Source organism: Diachasma alloeum, unplaced genomic scaffold (assembly GCF_001412515.2).
Source record: "Diachasma alloeum isolate Michigan unplaced genomic scaffold, Dall2.0 Dall_scaffold_00185, whole genome shotgun sequence".
In the NCBI taxonomy this organism is placed as follows: Eukaryota; Metazoa; Arthropoda; class Insecta; order Hymenoptera; family Braconidae; genus Diachasma; species Diachasma alloeum.
In genome coordinates, this window is record NW_021680351.1 from 1,191,199 (window position 1) to 1,210,773 (window position 19,575).

A 19,575-nucleotide genomic window follows, 5' to 3' on the forward strand; every position below is an offset into this window, starting at 1 on the left:
TGTAATTAAATTCGATAAAAAATATAAAAATAATAATAATAAAAAATATAAATAAAAATAATATTTATAATAAAAAATTTTAACAGTCTACATAGTTTCTGCGATTTTGAAGTCCAAAAAATTTCGTGGAATCATTTTTGGTTAGATTTAAATAATTAATTAGCAAATAATTTCTTATTTAATTCAAACGGTTATTGTTGCCTTCATCAACAACATATGAGGATGGAAAAATTCAATAACTTGTGAGAATGCAATAAATTGAGTCATTTAAAAAATTTTCCGGAAATCCATTGGCACTAACTTTTGGGTAATATTGTCTCAGGATATACTTTAAAGTTTTTATGGATTCAGAGGATCGAAGGGAACAGGGGAGAACCCTGTGTTCGAGTATTTTTTCTGTTTTGTTTATTGTTGGAGATGTCACTTCATCATACTCACCGAGACAATTAAACGGGCTTGAATGGAATAACAGGTGAAAAAAAAATGGATAGTCGAGCGGAATGTTTTGTTTCAATTAGGGGAACAAGTTTTTTCAAGTGGGAATTCATGACTCGAGTGATTTGTTTCAGGTTTCGAGGGTTTGAAATGTTTCAGGATGAGATAATGATCTGTCATTCAGCTAGAATGGGGAGAAATGGGACAAACAGGATCAGACGGATCATCCGAATTCCCTACACAGAGCAAAAAATTTCGTAATATGTAGACCATGTTTACTTGAGAGAAGTAAATTATGTTGAATAAATTCTCGGATGAATTCGCCGAATTCACTGTCGTTCCGGTTATATCATGAATATATTACATATCGAAACATTGGTAGATAGAATTTTTTCAACAGCTGCAGAATGGCATAAACATTGATTGGATGAATTTTTATTCAGTTTTGCGGTCATTTGTAATTCCTCGGATGCTAGTGAGGTACATTTTTCTTTAGCGCTTTCATTTGAATCTCATCAAATTCGAACTTCTAGCATTATAGCCATTCTCCATTCTCTATGAACAACATGGTACACCGTAAAAAAGCCCATTTTCCAGGGATATACCTTAAATGTCAGTAAACACGAAAATTACCTTGAAATGCAGCTTCAAAGGTTGTCCGCTCATCGATTGAGTTCTGGGAGACCACCAGGTCCATCAATCCCAATAGAATGATCACATAGTACTGTCCCGCCATCGTTCAACACGCACAAACACTCACGTTAATTATTCTTTTTGTACGCATGCGTTTCACTCCACGAATTATCTGCGACAAACAGCAATTATTGTCACTGTTTACCCCCGTTGCTTTCTGGAATTTCCCAACATTTCTATTACATCTCTGATGCAGGGATTCGGGGGCGATATTTATGAGCATTAAAAATTCATTTTCGAGGGGGGAAGAATTATTCAGGAAACGTAGACTCCAGCATGTGAAACGTTTTGCGGATTAATTATTTATGGCAACAATGATCATAAATCGTGGATTCAGTAGTGGTGGCATTGGTGGACTAATTAAAAATTATGAGTGCAGGGTTTTTGGGGTGTCTTGGGAGTGCTTTTGGTGGGATATTTGGGAGATATTTCAAGTAGAATTTCTTGGATTATGAAAAATACTCCAGTCGTCTTTACAATTGACCCTAAAGAGGATTTGGCCGTTCATTATTATTTTGAGGACACACTGAGAGGAAAAATTAGCTCTGTCGAAAAACTGTGTTCCATGTAAGAATATTTAATGGAGTGGAACAGATTTACTTGAGGGAAATTGACAAACTTGATGAAAGGAAATTTAATATCTTTCACAAAAATTAAATTTTTGTCGTGATCATTAGAAATTTCGGTATTATAAAAATCCAAATCGACTTCTGGTGATAAAATTTTGGTACTCGAATTGGAGACTTCAAAATTGAAGGTCGCAAGGGTTGAGAGGGTCATGAAGGTTCGCATAAGGGTGACAACGGTCAGATTGAGGGTCACGAGGGTCACCAAGGTCAAAACAAGTCACAAGGGTTATAATGAGTTTCAGATTAAGGATCCAAATAAGGGTCAGATTAAGGGTCTAAATAAGGGTCATGGGGGTGAGAAACTAAGGGTCGCATGGGTCGAAATCAGAGTCGAGAGGGTCAAAATAAGGGTCATGAGGGTTCGCATAAGGGTGGCAAGGGTCAAAATAAGGGTCACGAGGGTCAGAATAAGGATCATTGGGGTCAAATGGGAGGCGGCGAGGGGAGAGAGCAGGACTACACCCAGTCCCCTAGTATCCCTAGAAAAATTCGAACCGATTCAGCAAAAAATATAATCTACTGTACGACAATCGTTTGATCTGAGAGAACTCCCCAGGTTTATACCATAGAAAGAATATTTTTTCCCAAAAAAAAATTTCCCCTCGAAATTATCATTTGTTCCACGGAAATTATAAGTGTTTATTGGACAATTATATACAGTAGTCAATACCGTTCATTTGATAAAACCGTAGCCTCGTGTAATAACTCTGTAGAACGAATTATATTTACCCGAAAAATATATTAGCTCTCATCCCATTCACCTTATTCTATTTCATACACTTCATACTCCTCAATATAGTACATTAACCATTGAAATAGAACAGAATGCATTGAGCATTGTACTACAGTATCGAGGGCATGTGCTTTGAAACTCCACTTTCACAGACTGACGCTGTCCCCATCACTTATATACCCGTTTTCTATTGACTCTCGTGCCCAGAGTATCGGAAAAACTAATCTTAGACAATCTTGAACCGGAAGCCCTCTGGAGATGGTACAGTGGAGCGAGATAAAATAGTCAAAGCGATAATGTCAAATCTATATACTATCGCCTCATCTCCATCGAATCCACTCTTCAGTGATCATTGGCATTTAGCACATCTTTGGAATCAATTCCCGGGGATATTTAACCGGTGATTCGACTTCATGAATTTCTAGTGGAGTGGAAAATTGAGTGAGACGTTTGAGGGCTGATGGGATGAGTGCTTTGTGGGGTTTTCGGGGATTGTTGGGAATTTATGGAGATTTAATAACCAATGAAACGGGGGTAACAATAATCTTGCGACGACGTGGAGGAATGATGATTATTTCGATTTTTTTTTTCAAGTTGTTGTGGAAATATCGAGGGAATGAGTGGTTTTAGGATGGAATGTCGTAAAATATTTTTTGTGGGGAATTTCATGAGCTGCAAAAAAGATTCTGTGACGATTTTATGGTGCAGTGATCGTTACTGAGATAATCGGGAAAATGTAAAGTAAAACAAACCATGAAAAATAAAGAGCAACGAAAATGGCGTTTTTATTATTTTGCTAATATTTAATGAACGAGTGGGTTTATCGAAAAACGCCAAAAGACCTTGTTTGTAGATTAAGAAGTTCTCCATAGAAAATGTTTTTTGACATTTTCTCCTAAACCCACGGGCTGTCGAGGTAATCCAACGAGAATGAAAAATGGCAAAGGTAAAAAATCGTGTTGTGATTATTCTGCGAATATTTCTCGCATCACTGGGTTTTTCAAAAATAATAAATGACCTTTCTGCAGTTCTTGGAATGCTCCATAAAAAATATTTTCCACTCCCAAAAACCGTGCTCATAATTATCCCTCATCTCTCAAACCGTCGGACTAATCACAAAACAACAGAGTACCTTTTTTAAGCTCGCGAAAATCCCCATGAAAAATGTTTTTCAGAAATTTTCTGCTAGACACCGTAATTCCCAAGATATTTCCAATCAAAACAAAAAAATCGAAATTCTCTCTCCCCAAATCCTCAACCCCCAAACCTCCCCTCACCTTCCCACCGAAATATACATTATCGTTAAGGTAAAACCCACCACCCCCCTTCCGCCCCGCTGTTCCTCCTTAAAATTCAACATGTATCCATCGACTTGTCATCCAGAAGCGTGTTATCACCGCCACATCACAATATCCTAATTTCACAAAAACGTTAAACCCAAATAACCGAATCCACAGTGCGACACAGAATCAATAAATATCACAGTAAGAGTTCCTCATCCACTGGCTCCTCACTATTTGAACTCGCGATAAAATTTCGGTTCAGTAGGTGAGGATAGCACGTAAGACATCTATCAGGAGTAATTGATGACGGGTACGAGGGCAATTCGCGTTGAATTACTCCTGGAGTTGCGGTAATGTACGAGAGACGTACGTGAACGCCGGCCGGTGTCTCCAATCGAACTGCTGCTCTCGAGAGTCTTGAGCGCGCCGTTGGAGGGGGGGGGGGATAACGGCGACAGTGGCGCCAGTCAACGCTGCTCACAACCCTCTGCGTACTCCAACGCAATTCCCCCGCCGCACACGAGTGCAAGTCGATGTTTTATGGCATCGGCGGGGGGTAAAAACGCGTGACGATGTATGGGTGCACGCATTGAGCCTTCGATCGGACGCCATTTTGGGGGATGATGCGCGCGGTTACTACCCCGAGAGCTGTGTTTGACCCGTGGGTACAGCGTGGAGAGACGTAGAGCCAGGTGGAAGTGTAGAGCTGACCTCGAATTAAAGGGATGACTGGCGAGATCTGGAAGGTTGGAGTTTTGTTTTTTCGGATATTTGAGGGGGTGGACGCGGAAAATTGAAGACGGGGTGGCGTGTGAGGGGGGGGAGGTTCCGAGATATGCTCGTGGAATTGGAGATTTTTCGGGGATTGAGCTGGTGTGGGGATGTGGTCATTATGGGGTTTTCGCCCGGGTGCGGGGCTTAGGACATGTGTAAAGACTCTTCGGAGGGGATGATTTTCCGGTAGGAACGGAGGGAATGAATTATTCTTGAGATAATTACTTTTGTGTAGCATAAAATGCAATGTCTTCAAGAAAATTGCTATGTTTTCCAATTTTTATTAAAAAACTAATGCGTGAAAATGTTGTGACATTGTCTGATATTTCTAAAATATCAGGCAATGTGAAAAGGTGCGTGTTGAGACAACAAGTGACAATCGACGTAAATTCTTTAATCTATCGAATATTCAAAATATATTTATTCCGGCTACTGCGGTAAACTTGAGATGATCCTCAATGATAAAGGAAATAATTCGTAAACAATACTTTCCTGAGAACTTTTCACCATTTAGACGCACGCAGTGCAATGTACACCGTTACCTATTTGTTGTCCGGTGTGCTCGTGCTTGATCTAATTTATTTACTCTATATCTTTGGAAGAGAGGATATTGTTCAGTAACTGGAAAGATTATTGACTAACTGATAGGTCTATATTCTCAAGACTTGATATAAAATAATTTTAGAAGAGAAAAACAAAGGAATTCCATAAATGCGGGTCGTCCCCCAGAATAAGAACAATAGAAATTAAATAATGCTATCGTTCAATAAGAAAAATAAAAGAAAGAAGAATAATCAAAAATGATAATAATAATAATACAAAATGCCGGAAATTCCAGTTCACCCAATTCGATACAGTCCAAAAGAATTATGAACCAAAGATATTTGTTGAATTGCTATCCGGAGAAACACTGAAGAGGCTCAGTTGTTCATTTATTAATTTCTCAATGGTAAATGTACGGTGAGCAGGTCCGTAGACACCGCCTGGGCTTCCCAAATGCCTGTTATCCGCGATACTAGCCACGATATCTTTCACTTGAGCCTCCGGAGAACAATCAGACAAAAGAAAAAGATGAAGAATACAATACTAAGTCCGAATGATAAATAAGTAGAATAATCCCTATTCAATGCCAATTAATTTGTCCCAATATTATCTGTAGCTTAATTGTCCGTTCGCAACGGGATTCCTCCTACCAGGGAAGCTGACAGGAGCTTCAATGAACTCCAAAATGCTCTCGTACTCGCTAATGACCCCGTCGCACCAATGACAATATGTTATGTGTGCACACTCACTCTAATCACTCGTCCTGGCCCAATATTACGCCTCGACTCCGTCCCTCGCCACGTGTTCGCCCGATGAGTAGAATATTTGCCGCCTGTATTTCGCCTCGAGTAATAAACCTTCATAAAACTTCAAGTAATAAACCAAATCATTTATTTCTATTTGATAAATTTCGTATAAATCCTTCGACAATTCCACTCAATCCACTCGAACATCAAGTAAATCCTCACAAGCTTCTCAAAAAATGAACTAATACTGCAGAATTAAATGAAAATACTCAATACAGTAATCAAAATCACCGAAATCCTCAGCTGAATCAATAAATTTAATCAATTAAATATAAAAACTATTGTTACGTCATACATATAGCACATAAAAGTACGAAAGTTAATATCAGGTAGATGTTCAGCAACCAGCGTAGTTGCTGTGATTACCCTCAGTAACAGAACAACTCGCGGAAAGACAGATTTAAGTAAATGCACCATTCGGAGGTCCAACTTCCGTCGCTCATAACTTATCTTTCAATAAAATTCATCTCTCAATTAATGATTCTACACTCTTAAACAATTTGTAGGCATCACTTTTAAACAATTTGTAGGCCACCAATTCGATATGTACACAGAGTAATTGGGAAATCAGTGAGATGAAAATCCGCTCAAATTCAAATGACTTGCTCCATCAATCGTGATTTCAATTTTCTGTTGTCCTAAAGACCAATTAAATCCCATAATCAATCATTTCAATTAACGAACAAGTGTTATACATAAATATCATTTGATTGCGAATATTGAGGCGACTGCTGTTGCGAAATAATTCTTCGTTAATTTGTCAATTAAATCGGTAATGAGTTATCTGAGAAAGAATGTGAGGAATTTTTTTTGTAATGAATTTTCTCCTTCATGAGAAGGGTTCTGTGACATTTTCAAGAAAAACTACTCCTTTCTGAGAGAATCTAACAATTACCGACAAATTTGCCAAAAATTACCGTTCAAATAATTTTGAAAATATCTTTATAGCTGATGAGTTTCTCGAAAAATACCAACACCTTTTGTATAGCTCATGAAATTCCCCACAAAAAGTCCTCACGATATTTCTCTCAAACCCCTCTCTATTCAGAGATAACCCGCCTCCAAAAAACTCGCATATTCTCCCACTCGCTCAGAATCACGAATTTTCCGCTCAAGATTCCCCAACATCATCCAACCTCTTCAAAAATTATCCGTAAACTTGGCCCACGAATCTTCGATGGGCGCCAAAACAACAATCACTACCAGCGCCGCGACAAACACAGCAATAACAATAAAATAAATGGCGAATATGGATTTCCTCATGGCAGCCAATGGGGCGTCCCGTCTGGCGTCAGGATGTCCCATGGAGCCCCTCTGAAGATCCTTCATGGGAAAGGCATTGATCCTCTGGCTGTCCTGCCTGTCCGAGGCACACCCAGCGAATGACAACACAATATGCGTCACAACATGGAAGACAACGTACGCTGCGAGCACATAGTCAACCCAGTCCGGTATCTTTGCTTTAGTTAACCTCACAGCGAAGAACAACGCGACGATCGCGCAGATGTGCGCAGCATTGCCAACGAACCAATGGGCCCAGTTGAACAATGGCCGCCGAGGAGTGCCAGGATGGGGTCTCAACGCCGCCATGAAGGGCTGAATAAACGCAAGAGCTGTCGTCACAACGCCCAAGGACGCGTGAACAGTGGCAGAACTCCAGGTGCCAATTTCCACGAAGATGACGACGAATCCGGCGATAGTCATGGCCCAAGTCAGGATCATGAAGAATCGATGCCACGCAAACCACTGGTCCTTACCGCAGAGCGACGACCGCAGCCATGTTTGCTTGTAGTACCTAGCCATCAGGATACCAACGGAAGCTGTTCCAATCCAGGAAGCGATCATCAGGGCCCCGTGAACACGGATAAGTACGTCGTCAGTTGCTGCAATCCTAGCTACGTCCGACAGACGTCTCGCCTCAGCAGACGCTTCTCGCAGATTATGGTAGCCAACGCCATTTTGTTTGAGATCCTTGCCCATAGCTATGAGAAGGTGATAAGCCTTATTCTCGATGTCGAATTCGTGGCCCTTAATGACGGTCCTCCGCTCGCGGGTGAACTTGCAGTAGATTCTGTTGTCCACAAAGCTGCTGTGCTCGAGATTCAGTATTCCGGATTGCGACGGCAAGCGGTCATTTTTGTGGCCGGTATTCCACGAGTGGTGGATGAAAATTTTCCCGGAGTTCTCGACGCACTCGACGACACTGTCGTCACCCATTTTCGCATCCTCGGAGAGACCCACAGCCACGTACTTGCCGCCTTCGCCTTGGAGCTCGAAGATGTAGCGCTCACCTTGGACGGAGACGGTGACGACCGCTTTGCAGTCCTGGGAGTCGACGCAGTTGCTTGGAACACCGAAACAGGATTTCGTGGTACCGCAGCCGGTGTAAATGGCACGCTTCTGTGCTAGGGCCTCGTTGCTCTGGAAGGATTGAGTTTTTGAGGTTAATTATGGGTTTTTAAATGAATGGGGTAGGAGCGAGAAGAGACAGCGAAAAAGAAGATGACTCAGAATATATAGACTGAATAAAAACGATGGTTTTGAAATTGAGGTGCGATGTGAGGAGTGTTTGGAGCGCGTGTGAGCGCTGAGTATAGATATTTGAGCTCTACGTGTGTTGATTATCAGAGTTTGCCTCCTCTGAGCATCGAAAATATGGCAGTTTGAGCCTTATGAGCGCGAAATACAAAGTTTTGAGCCGTATGAGCATTGAAAATATGAGCTTGAGTCTTGTAGATGTCGACTCTACAACAGTTCGAGAATTATGAGCGTCAAATTGGCCATTTTGAGTCAGGGGAGCATCAAGCACAAGAATCTGGGCCTTATGAGCATCATATATGGGAGTCTGAGCAGTATGAGCAATCGAGTATAAGGAAAATGCAAAAATTATGAGTGCGGCATCAGTGCAGAGTGTACAAGTGTTGAAAAAAAATGATTTCAACATCTTATTAACGATCTAATCAACGAGCTCCCGTTTAACGAGCAATCATTACTGTCTCATTAGAAATACTCGTAATTCAGTGGATAATTTTGTTGTCTCGTAATTGTACATTTTTTTTGATGATTTAATACAGTGGGAAAAGCATTTGTGACTGGGATTTAATGACTTGTTCAAGGAAATTATTTTAAGTGATATCTTCAACAGAGTATCATGTTCTTAGGAATTACCCCACTGTAAATAATTCAATGATTGTATAATTGTGAGACTTTTTATGAAGTCATTGAGTGGAAACAAAATATTATTATGTCAACTTGAACACTTGCTCCTTGAAAATCATTTCGAAATAAGTTGCAATCAATTTGTCTTGAAATATCTCTGAAAATAATGTACTGGGAGAAATTCATTAGAGGACATTTTTTGTAGAGAATTTTATGGGCTGCACAAAAGACTTTCTGACATTTTTTCCTACAACCACTAGTTTTTGAGAAATCCACAAAAAATGACACCGCGAATTTTTTTACTCATTTCGTGAAATGGAAAAATCGTTTAGCCGCGTAACATACGTTACCAATACCTGAAGTTTAAATTCATACCGAACTTCTTGACCCACTTCCATTGATACTTATTCAAAATCTCAGCTACCATATTTCCAGCGATGGCATTTCACCCTGAGCCTCCATTTTTGACGTGAAAGCAATTGAGAAAAATTTCCAAACTCCGGGGAGGGGAAAATGTATGAATGAAAATTTCGTGTGTCGAGGGGTGAATCAAAAATTCACGTATGAATTTCAATGGAATTGAAATGGCTCGAAACTTTCGGAGATGCTCTGAGGGATGAGTTTTCATAAATGTAGAAATATCTCCTCGGAAACTATCAAACGAATCTCATTTTAAAATGAAATACCTCGGTTTATGGTCTCCTTTACGTCTCGAGGACGTTTTGAAAACTTTGATGGCTGTTGCTGTATCCCTAGAAGGAATATTTCATACACAAGAGCATTTCTCCACATTTTTATCTCTTCCCGTGTTCGGGAAAGGAGATAATTTTCTCCGAATGAAACAGTTACGGGCAATCATGAAAACTTCTTTGGACACGTGAAAACTATTATTAATGATGATTCCTGTAATCAATTATCTACTCCGCTAATTCGTGAATTGATGAACAAATTGATAGATCAATTACAATAATCGGCATTAATAATTTCAACTTCACTCTTTAATTACTGAAAAATGTCTAGGGGAGGGGAAATTGAGGCGTTAGTTTTTGCTGTGAGGGAAATGTAACATTCTCAAGACCTGATTAAAAGTTACAATGTCACTTCCGTCATAATTACGCGATATTATCAAGATCTGATTACAGTGACCTTCTACATTTATTTTCTCTCTCGAGATATTAATGACCGAATAGTTTACAAACATTTTCCCCCTTTTTTTAATTTTTAGTTCTGCATTGGGTTTGGGAGAGGAGATAATTTTCGCTGGATGAAAGAGTTACAGGCATATTAATTATTATTAATGACGATTGCTATGATCAATTAATTAATTCGTTAATCTATCAAGTCATTAATCAGTCAATTGATTAACTGACTGATTTATTTTCTCTAGATGGAAGAGTTATAGGAAATTATGAAAACTTCTTCAGACACGTGAAAACTACTATTAACTATTAATTAATTATATTATTATTATTAATTAATTGTAGGAATTAATAATATAATTAATTAATTAATTCGTTAATCTATCTGGGGAATTTAATTGAGAGAAAAGCTCTTAAAACCGATTTTAAAGTCCCAATATCATCTCTGTCAGGATTACGCAGTAGAGATCATCAAAATTTGATTACAATTGTCTCCTACATGTATTTTCTCTCTCTAGAGATATGAATGAGTGACACACAGAGTGACGTAAATGGCTGCAATTCACCTTGAGCCACGATGGCCAACCTTGTGGGACCAATGATAGATTATCCTTGAGACATTTCACTTCTAAGATGTGTTTTTCTGCATTCTTCTCCCCATAAAACCCACCCAAGTTGTATAATCCGAAGTGGTCCATACGGGGCTTGACCATTTACTTTCTACTTACTTCGGGTGCCACAGGTGCCTCGTAATACGGCGGTGTCGTTGGTCTCTCTGTTGGTGGAGGTGTTGGCGATGTCATCACCTCTATGCTACGTCCCAAAACAGTTATCCGGGGCGATTCAATCCCCACCCAGTACGTACTGTAATCTTGAGCGAATGTCGAGCTGGAGGAATGAATATTGGGATTAGAAATTTAAATTTGTCCTTCAACTTCAGGGCCTTTTGGTGATTTTTGGATTTCCAGGAAATTTTCGTGGAATTTTGTCATAAAAAATTTTGATTCTGATGGAAAAATCAATGGAACACATTAAATTTATCAGAAATGTCTAGGGAATTGCGCTGGACAATTCTATTAAATTCTATTGAAATTTTCAGTAGGAATATTCTGTGGAAAAAGTCAATAGAATTCGATTTTTATGTACAATTTTCTCGGCTCAAATTTTCCATTTTTTAAATTCTGTTTTGCTTTTCTTTTTATGAAGGGAAGCGAACAAAAAAACTTGGAATATTTGAGCCGAAGAAATTCTATAGAAAAGGCTTGTCATTTTCCAGGGAAAATTGCCTGGAATTGAGAAATTTTTCCCTTATTTTAATTTTAAAAAACAAAATAATGAGTGACAATTTGACTAATTTCCAGAATTGTTTACTGAAGAGTAGAATTATTTTTTCTTTTTGTTGATGATAAACGAAAATTCATTTTACACTGCTATCTTTTAATCTAATCTTCATGCCTTTGTTATAAAAATCCATTCTCCTGCGAATGTACACTAAGAAAAAAAATTTCCAGTATCTGAAACATATTTTCTTGAGACAAGTAATTTTTCTTCAATTGTTTGGTTCTCACAGGCATCTCAACTCACGTGGCCGAAGAAAGGCCTCATGCTTTAAAATATTCTTGTACTCGATTATGATTTTGTCGCAAATGAACTCAGTCAAATCAGTCTTCAAGTATTTATTGTTTTCATGATTTTTTTTGTTATGCAAATGCAATATTTCGATATGTAATGTATTCATGATATAATGGGCAATAATAGTGATAAATGAGAATTCATTCGAGCTCCGTGAACTGCAAACATTCTGAGATTTAAACCATTGAAAATAATATACTTCTCTCAAGTAAATATGGTCTGCATATTAGAAAATTTTTCTCAGTGTATTCTCAAGAATACGAAATAAAATTAAATAATAAAGGAAATGAGTCATACTTGAAAATAATCATTCCTTCGTAGTCGGCGGGTGCTTCCCAATCAAATTCAATGTTGTGTTTTTCACTGGTGTCTGTGTGAGTAACTCCATTCTAAAAATAAAAACCAGTGGAACATATTGTTTTTCGGCAGAGAAAATTTTTTCTCTCAGTGAGCTCTTGAGGCAATCTGTTGAATTTTATTTTTCAAAAATCGTTTTCACGAATAAACGTTGGGAAACGAAGTTTAGCGTTGCGCCGAAAAAAAGTCTCGGTCTATTCTGCAAACTCCGGAAAGGATTTCCCCAATAAAATTTGCCGAACTACTCGGATATCCTTGACAAAACGAAGAATTGGCTGATCGTTTCACTTGATTATTTGCGAAAAATTACCTTGAGCCCGGGCGTGCACTCGATAGCCTTGACGTTGTCCGGAAGATTGGTGAACTCGCCGACATATTCTCCAGTGTCAGCACTCCTAGCATTGATAATGAATCCCTGGTAAGCGAGTCCTTGAGGGCTGCCCAGAATCACTCGAATTCTGCCTTGTCCAGCAGCCGGAAGTATCTGATACGGTGGATAACTTTGAGTCGCGGTTGTGTCAGGATGACGGGGAGTCAGGTGGCCACAAGCATCAGGTGGTGCGCCATTCCGAAGGGCGAGGGTCACAGACGAGAGGGTGAGGGTCAAGAGCAGGGACAATCTGACTGTGAAAAAAAAATCATTTTTCGTATTAAATGACATTTTTCTCATTTTGCATTCAGTCACTGTTAGACAGCCGCATCTGAATTATCTATATTGCAAAATTGAATTTAATTTAAAGTGAAAATGCAGAATTGTTACACTGTTAGAAATTTCTTGAAATTTCAGTCACAATGTCATCTGAATTTTCAATGTTGCGAGTTTGAATTGAATTTTAAATGGAAACGTTCTCTAAATTTCTCATTCATCTTGAAAATTCAAGAAAATTGGGTTTTTCATGTTAAAGAATCATTGATTTTTCAATGAAAGCTTGAATTTTCAAACTCAAGAAAACGAATCTTACGATATTAAAAAATAAATCTAAAAAATAAATCGGTAAATTGATGAATTTCCAATACGGTGAATTTTTTCTAAAATTTTCTGGTGCACAGTTTCTGCGATATTCATCTCTGAAAAATGGAAATCTTGTGAAATCATTTTATTATTTGATTGAGACAATTAGTTAACTAATAGATTTTTGTTTGATTCAAACAGTTATCGCTGCCTTCATCCACAACACATGAGGATGGAAAAACTCAATAACTTAAGAGAATGGAATAAATTCAGTAGTGAAGTGGTAAACCGGTGTAAGTCGATTTTGACTATTGCCCAGTTTTCAATGAATATCTCAAAATCTAAGGGAAATTGGAAAATTTTTGTCATAACCTTTTTTGTAGAGCAAATTGAGAGCTACAAAAAAGGAAATTACAACAATTTCGCTACTTCCCTTGGATTCTGAGATATTTATTGAAAACTGGCAAATAGTCAAAATCGACTTATACCGGTTTACCACTTCGTTACTGAATTAAGTAATTTACCATTTTTTCCGGAAATCCGCAGGGACGAACTTTTGGGTGGTATTGTCTTGGGATATACCTCAAAACCTCAAGAACACATCTCACGTCTTCACGTAATTAACATTTCCCTCCCGGAACATTAAAAAAACATTACACACTGATAGAACGGATTAGTTATTGTTAACGAATGAATTTTGGTTGGAGGTTAGGGTCTATTCGGTCCCACCAAATATTCATTCGTTGATAGTTAACGAATCTCGTTTGGAATAAATAAATCATTCTATCAGTGCACGCTAACCAATAATGACAGACATATAATAGTGCACAACAGAAATTCCTCTGCTCGAATTCCCCAACTTTTTCCGTTTGATTTTTTGATGGAAAAAGAAGAAAAATAGCGGGGAAAAAATGTGGCACGAGCCACAATCAATTATTATTCCGAAATTCATATAATGCGGCTCGAATATTCTGTATTCTGCTACGTTCGAGGCAAACATCACGCTGTCCTTGTCCCTCATGAAAATTCTGGACAATTCCCGAACCTACCATAATAAAAGATATTTAAATTCTCACGCTCCCGACCGAAAGGTTCTGGCCGATTTGAGTCTCGATTGTAAACACATTTTACGTGCTAAGTACGCCTTTATTATTTCAACCACGAGCCTCAATAAAAAATGTTGCGTAGGGAAATGGAATTCTAATGATTTTTTCTACGAAATAAGTTCCCCTAGTTTTTTTTCCATTAACTAGGCTGATTTTTTCTATTAAATAAATTCAGTAGCGAAGTGGTAAAACAGTTTAAGTCAACTCATTGATTTTCTGTTCGAACAATTTGAAAATCATTAAAATACTTGATTTTTCAGTTCAATTATTCCATCAAAAATTCAGGGAAAAATTGAAAATTCATGGCATTTTGTTTTTGACTACTCATATTCCACTGAAAATTCAATCAAGTTGTAAAATTTTCGTCTCTCTGCCACTGAAAACTCACGAATTTCCTTGAATTCTACCTAAGACTGGAAATTTCATACCCATTTTTCCCCTAAATCGGATTCAATGTCACTCTCAAGAGAATTACTACTGTTATTATTACTACAGTCAGCTAGTGATGCCGTCGAGACTAGTCGAGAATTATTTTGAAGAGATCATCACGGTCTGGAAAAACATCGAAAGTTTTGGAATCGTCGCAATCTCGAAGGGCATTGGATCGGTGGATCTCCTCACAATCACCGGTTTTTTAAGTTCACGAGACGAGACGAGACAGATGTCGAGACAAACATTTGAAAAACAGAAAATACTGAAACTCAGACGAGATGAATTTTTCCAAATTCGTGACCAGATGCACCGATCCACTGCACTGATAGAACGGACTAGTTATTGTTATATAACGAATGGATTTTGGTTGGAGGTTACGGTCTATTCGGTCCCACCAAATGTTCATTCGTTAATAGTTAACGAATGTATATTTGAGGAGCCGTGTTTTACTTGACTTTCGCCATTCAAGTGAACCATTCGTTAACTATTCACAAATATTCATTTGGTTATATTCAACTCTACCATTCGTTAATAGTTAACGATTCTCGTTTGGAATAAATTAATCATTCTATCAGTGTGTCTTTCGAGATTACGACGATTTCTAAACTGTCGATTTTTTTAAGACCGTGATGATCTTTCCGAAATAATTCTCGTCTAGTCTCGACGGCATCACTAGTCTGAGCAGGATTTTTACATAAAATTTTGGTGTTTTGGCGATAATTTCCCGAAATAATCTGTAAAGCCTCAAGAACTTGTCTCACATCTCACTTCACTACCGGAGCATTGGGAAAACATGATAAATGTAGCAATGACAGACACACATAATAACTTCTTTCCTCATAGCTCTCAGGGTTTTTACACTCAACCGTATTGCATGAATCATGCCACACACGTCAGGAGAGTTTCGTCTCGAGGGGAAAATACTCCGGTGAACGGAAATGTGTCCTTGTCACGTGAGTTATTCGGCCTTGTCGGAAATTGTTACTCCTTTAGGGCATTTAGCACTCAATCGAGTTTATTATCAATGCCAGTTGATATTTATCCGTTAATCAACATGACACCGTGAAAATTGTACAACTGCTTTAAGAGGATTTAGAAAATTTCTTGATTGGAGAAGTTGGGGGGGACATGCCACCCGGTGAAAGCTGGCTTGTGGAGGGCTGGGGGAGTAGGTGACACGTTGCATCAACTCAAATTCATTAACTATGTACACAATACGGAGCGGGGAATTTGTTGGCATGAATTATTTAACATTTTGAGGTGTAGTTGAAGTAAAAGACAGTGGGAAGTTGTTCTAGTTTTTTTAGGTTCATGAATAATTGTTTGTTGTTGATTTCTTCGCGGGAATTTTCGATTATTTCGTGATAGGAACTCGTGGAATTTAAGAAAAGTTTATTAATTTTAAGAGATTTTTAGGGAGAGAATAGAATTTTTCTATTTGATAAAGATAAATGTGAAGAATAAGTACAAAAATTGAAAATTTATAGCTAGTTTTCAATTTTTTAGTTGATATTTATCCTGTTTGTTTCATAAATGATTATTTATTGTTGATTTTACACAGGGATTTTTGTGTGGAGAATTGAATTTCTGCGTAGAGAGAAGGAAGTAATAGTTAATTTTGATTTTCTCAGCTGAAAATATCTGGTCCATTTCACGAACAACTATTTATTGTTCATTCCTTCAGAAACTTTTTTCAATAATTCGCTTTAGCATTAACATTTCACTCTTGTTGATAAAATTATTAATTGTGTATTAACTGGAGAGGAGTTTGTTAATCCTGATTTTAATTCAGGAACCAGTGCTTTCAGAGAAAAATGTCGAAAAACATTTTTTCAAAGAATTAAATTCCCTACGAGAAATATCTTGTGACATTTTCTCCTCAACCCACTCATTATCGAGATAATTCAATTTTTACGCAGAACTCTTTCTGTTCTGTAATAAAATCAAACGTAAAAAACAGAATTCTGAGATTGGAAATTTATTCACAGGAAAAAAAATATAATTGAATTGAGTATTGAGTATACTTGATTCAAGTATATTTAACCCTAGTTTGGTCACCATAGGAGGGAAACGCCGCAGAAAGTCGATTTTTTTTTCTTACCATTGACTGGCTGAGCGGAAAAATCCTAAAAAATTGGAATGCGTCAATTCAAGTGTCTAGAAAATTATATTTTTTTAAATTATTTATATCCACAATTGCTGAAGAAAAAAATCATTTCTAACAGACGGGCAATTTTTTCCCATGTTAAATGAAATTGCCCGTTGTGCGACGTTGCCGAATTCTCGCTAAACGCGCCCGGGCAGTGTAGAGTGAATTCGGCAACGCCCGGGCCTAAATAACACGGCGGCGATTCCCTGCGGAGGTGACCAAAGTCGCACGTTCTCATGTGGTGACCAAACTAGGGTTAATACTCGAATGGGGGATGGGTGTTTCGATTCGAGGATGATTATTTCGAATCAGGCCGGGTTGTACCAAGCGCCCTCAAGTGTAATATAAGGGTCAGACACTGAGTGTGAGAATGTAAGGGTCAAAAAGTGGAGGTTAAAAAATGAGGGTCGGAATATTAGAGTGAAAAAATGAGGGCCTGAATGTAAAGGTGAAGGAATGAGGGTCAGAATGTTAGGGTTAAAAAAAGAGGGTCAGAATATTAGGATAAAAAAATTCAGAATATAAAAGTAAAAAAAGTGGGTGTCAGGCAATGAGGGTTATATAAGGGTTAAAAACGGTGATCAAGCATAATATATGATTTATATTCAGACCCCCTGATGTTTTGACCCTAATATTCCGACCCTCATTTTTTAACCTCCACTTTTTGACCCTTATATTCTGACACTCAGTGCCTGACCCTTATATTACACTTAAGAGAGCTTGCTGCAACCCGGCCTGATGCAAAAGAATCACCTTCGAATTCAGTAGCGAAGCGGTAAACCGGGTCAAGTCGATTTTAACTATTGGCCAGTTTTTGGCGAATATCTCGGAATCTACGAGAGATAGAAAAATTTTCGATATGACCTTTTTTGTAGAGCCAGTCAAGGCTTATGGAAAAGGTTATGAGAAAAATTTTGCTATCTCTCTTAGATTTCGAGATATTCATCAAAAACTGGCCGAAAGTCAAAATCGACTTGACACGGTTTACCGCTTCGCTACTGAATTGAAATACCCATCCCCCAATTGAGTATAAAATATACCTGATTCAAATTCAGGTGTATTTGTTTCGTGTTATAATCCTGACAATCACTCAGTAAAACCGGAAATGCCGCCAACGTATTGCCCAAGAAATCCTGTGAGGCATGTACCTGTGATTGTCCCATACGTCTTCATCATTCACAATATTTCGTTACAAAAAGAGGACAAGGCTCTCGGACCAACTCTGTCGCTTCACTACATGACTGAGGCCTCGGCGGTCATGATGCATGAGCAAGGATGGATAACCGCTGTGAATTGGGCACACGTGTACAATACCTCCTCGACAATTATGGGAAGAACTTTTTTATCTTATTCTTGAGTTGCGTCATTCAGTGCTCAATTCATAAAATCGCTGATCATCGTGATTAATCACGAGTAAATAGTTAAATGGAAGTCATTATTGGGAGGTTGTTGTCTCTCTTGAACATTGTGTTGAGCAAAAATAATGAAATCCTGGGGCAAAATAGGAGACCGGGCAAAATTCAGCAGCGAAGTGGTAAAACGGTTCAAGTTGATTTTGACTATTCCTCAGTTTTCAATGAATATCTCGTAATCCAAGGCAGATAGCTAAATTTTTGTTATGACCTTTTCTGTAGAGCGAATTGAGAGCTGCAAAAAAGATAGAGACGAAAATTTCGCTATCTCCCTTAGATTTGGAGATATTCCTCGAAAAGTCAGCTGAGAGATGAGTTGACTTGAATCGTTTTACCACTTCGCTACTGAATTTATTGGTAAATTGCGTGTTTTCGGCGGAAAAGTCGGAAACTCTGAAACATTTGATGATCTCGGTTGACCCTTGTGATCCTTATTGTGACATTTGTGGAAACTCTTGAAGGAGGGTAAATATAACTTGAATTTTCCCGGCTGCGTCGCCAAATTTTCTGACACTCAATCGCACAGTTTCATTGTCGAGCGGGAGTCTCGTTATAGAGACGACTGATTTTTGAAGATTGAATTAGTCTAGTATTATTGGTAATAATTAATCTAGAAGTCCTATGAGAAAATGAAATTTTCGGGGTTAAGGAGAAGATTGAACTCTAAATAAATAAATCTAAATAAATCTAAATGAATCTCTAAAAATCGGAAAAGATAAATAAAAATTGCCCAATATGAAAATTATCGTCCGTGTCAAACTTTTGTAATAAATAATTTGCTTTTATTAATTAATTATTAATTAATTATAATTAATAACTAATAATAAAAATAAAGCGAAATAATTATCGGAGCACTCTAGACTCAATCAATCCCATTAAAATTATTAGATGAAATAAAATAAGGCCGTGACTATTCGCACCATTGCGTGAATCACTCCCGTACACTCCATACACTCCACGCATGCGTGAAGTTTGTGTGTTTCACGCAGCCGAATTTTCATACTGCTGTGTATTTCACGCAGTTGAAGTTTCATACTACTGTGTGTTTCACGCAGTTAAAATTTCATACTACTGTGTGTTTCACGCAGTTGTATTTTTGTACACCTGTGTGTTTCACGCAGTTGAATTTTGATACGCCTGTGTGTTTCACGCAGTTGAAGTTTTATACACCTGTTTATACACACAGGAGTGTGAAATACACAGGAGTATCTGAATACGACTACGTGAAACACACCGGTGTATAAAAATACAACTGGGTGAAACACACAGGCGTATAAAAATGTAACTGCGTGAAACACACAGGTGTTTAAAAATACAACTGCGTGAAACACACAGGCGTAT

General features: G+C 38.0%; 2 protein-coding genes across 3 annotated transcripts in view; one reads left to right on the forward strand and one right to left on the reverse strand.

The window, feature by feature from the left end:
• The window catches only part of LOC107048097 (RNA polymerase II-associated protein 3), a 96,660-nt gene that overhangs the window by 26,487 nt on the left and 50,598 nt on the right, over positions 1-19,575 (forward strand). The window lies entirely within an intron of this gene.
• The window catches only part of LOC107048095 (putative ferric-chelate reductase 1 homolog), a 19,004-nt gene continuing 5,387 nt past the window's right edge, over positions 5,959-19,575 (reverse strand). For both annotated transcript variants that reach the window (XM_015271074.2, XM_015271073.1), the window contains exons 3-6: positions 12,494-12,807; positions 12,124-12,215; positions 10,923-11,082; positions 5,959-8,317 (exon numbers count right to left, since the gene is read on the reverse strand). In XM_015271074.2, coding sequence (XP_015126560.1) covers positions 7,037-8,317; positions 10,923-11,082; positions 12,124-12,215; positions 12,494-12,807 — 1,847 coding nt within the window. In that variant the 3' untranslated portion in view covers positions 5,959-7,036. The remainder of the gene's footprint in view (positions 8,318-10,922; positions 11,083-12,123; positions 12,216-12,493; positions 12,808-19,575) is intronic.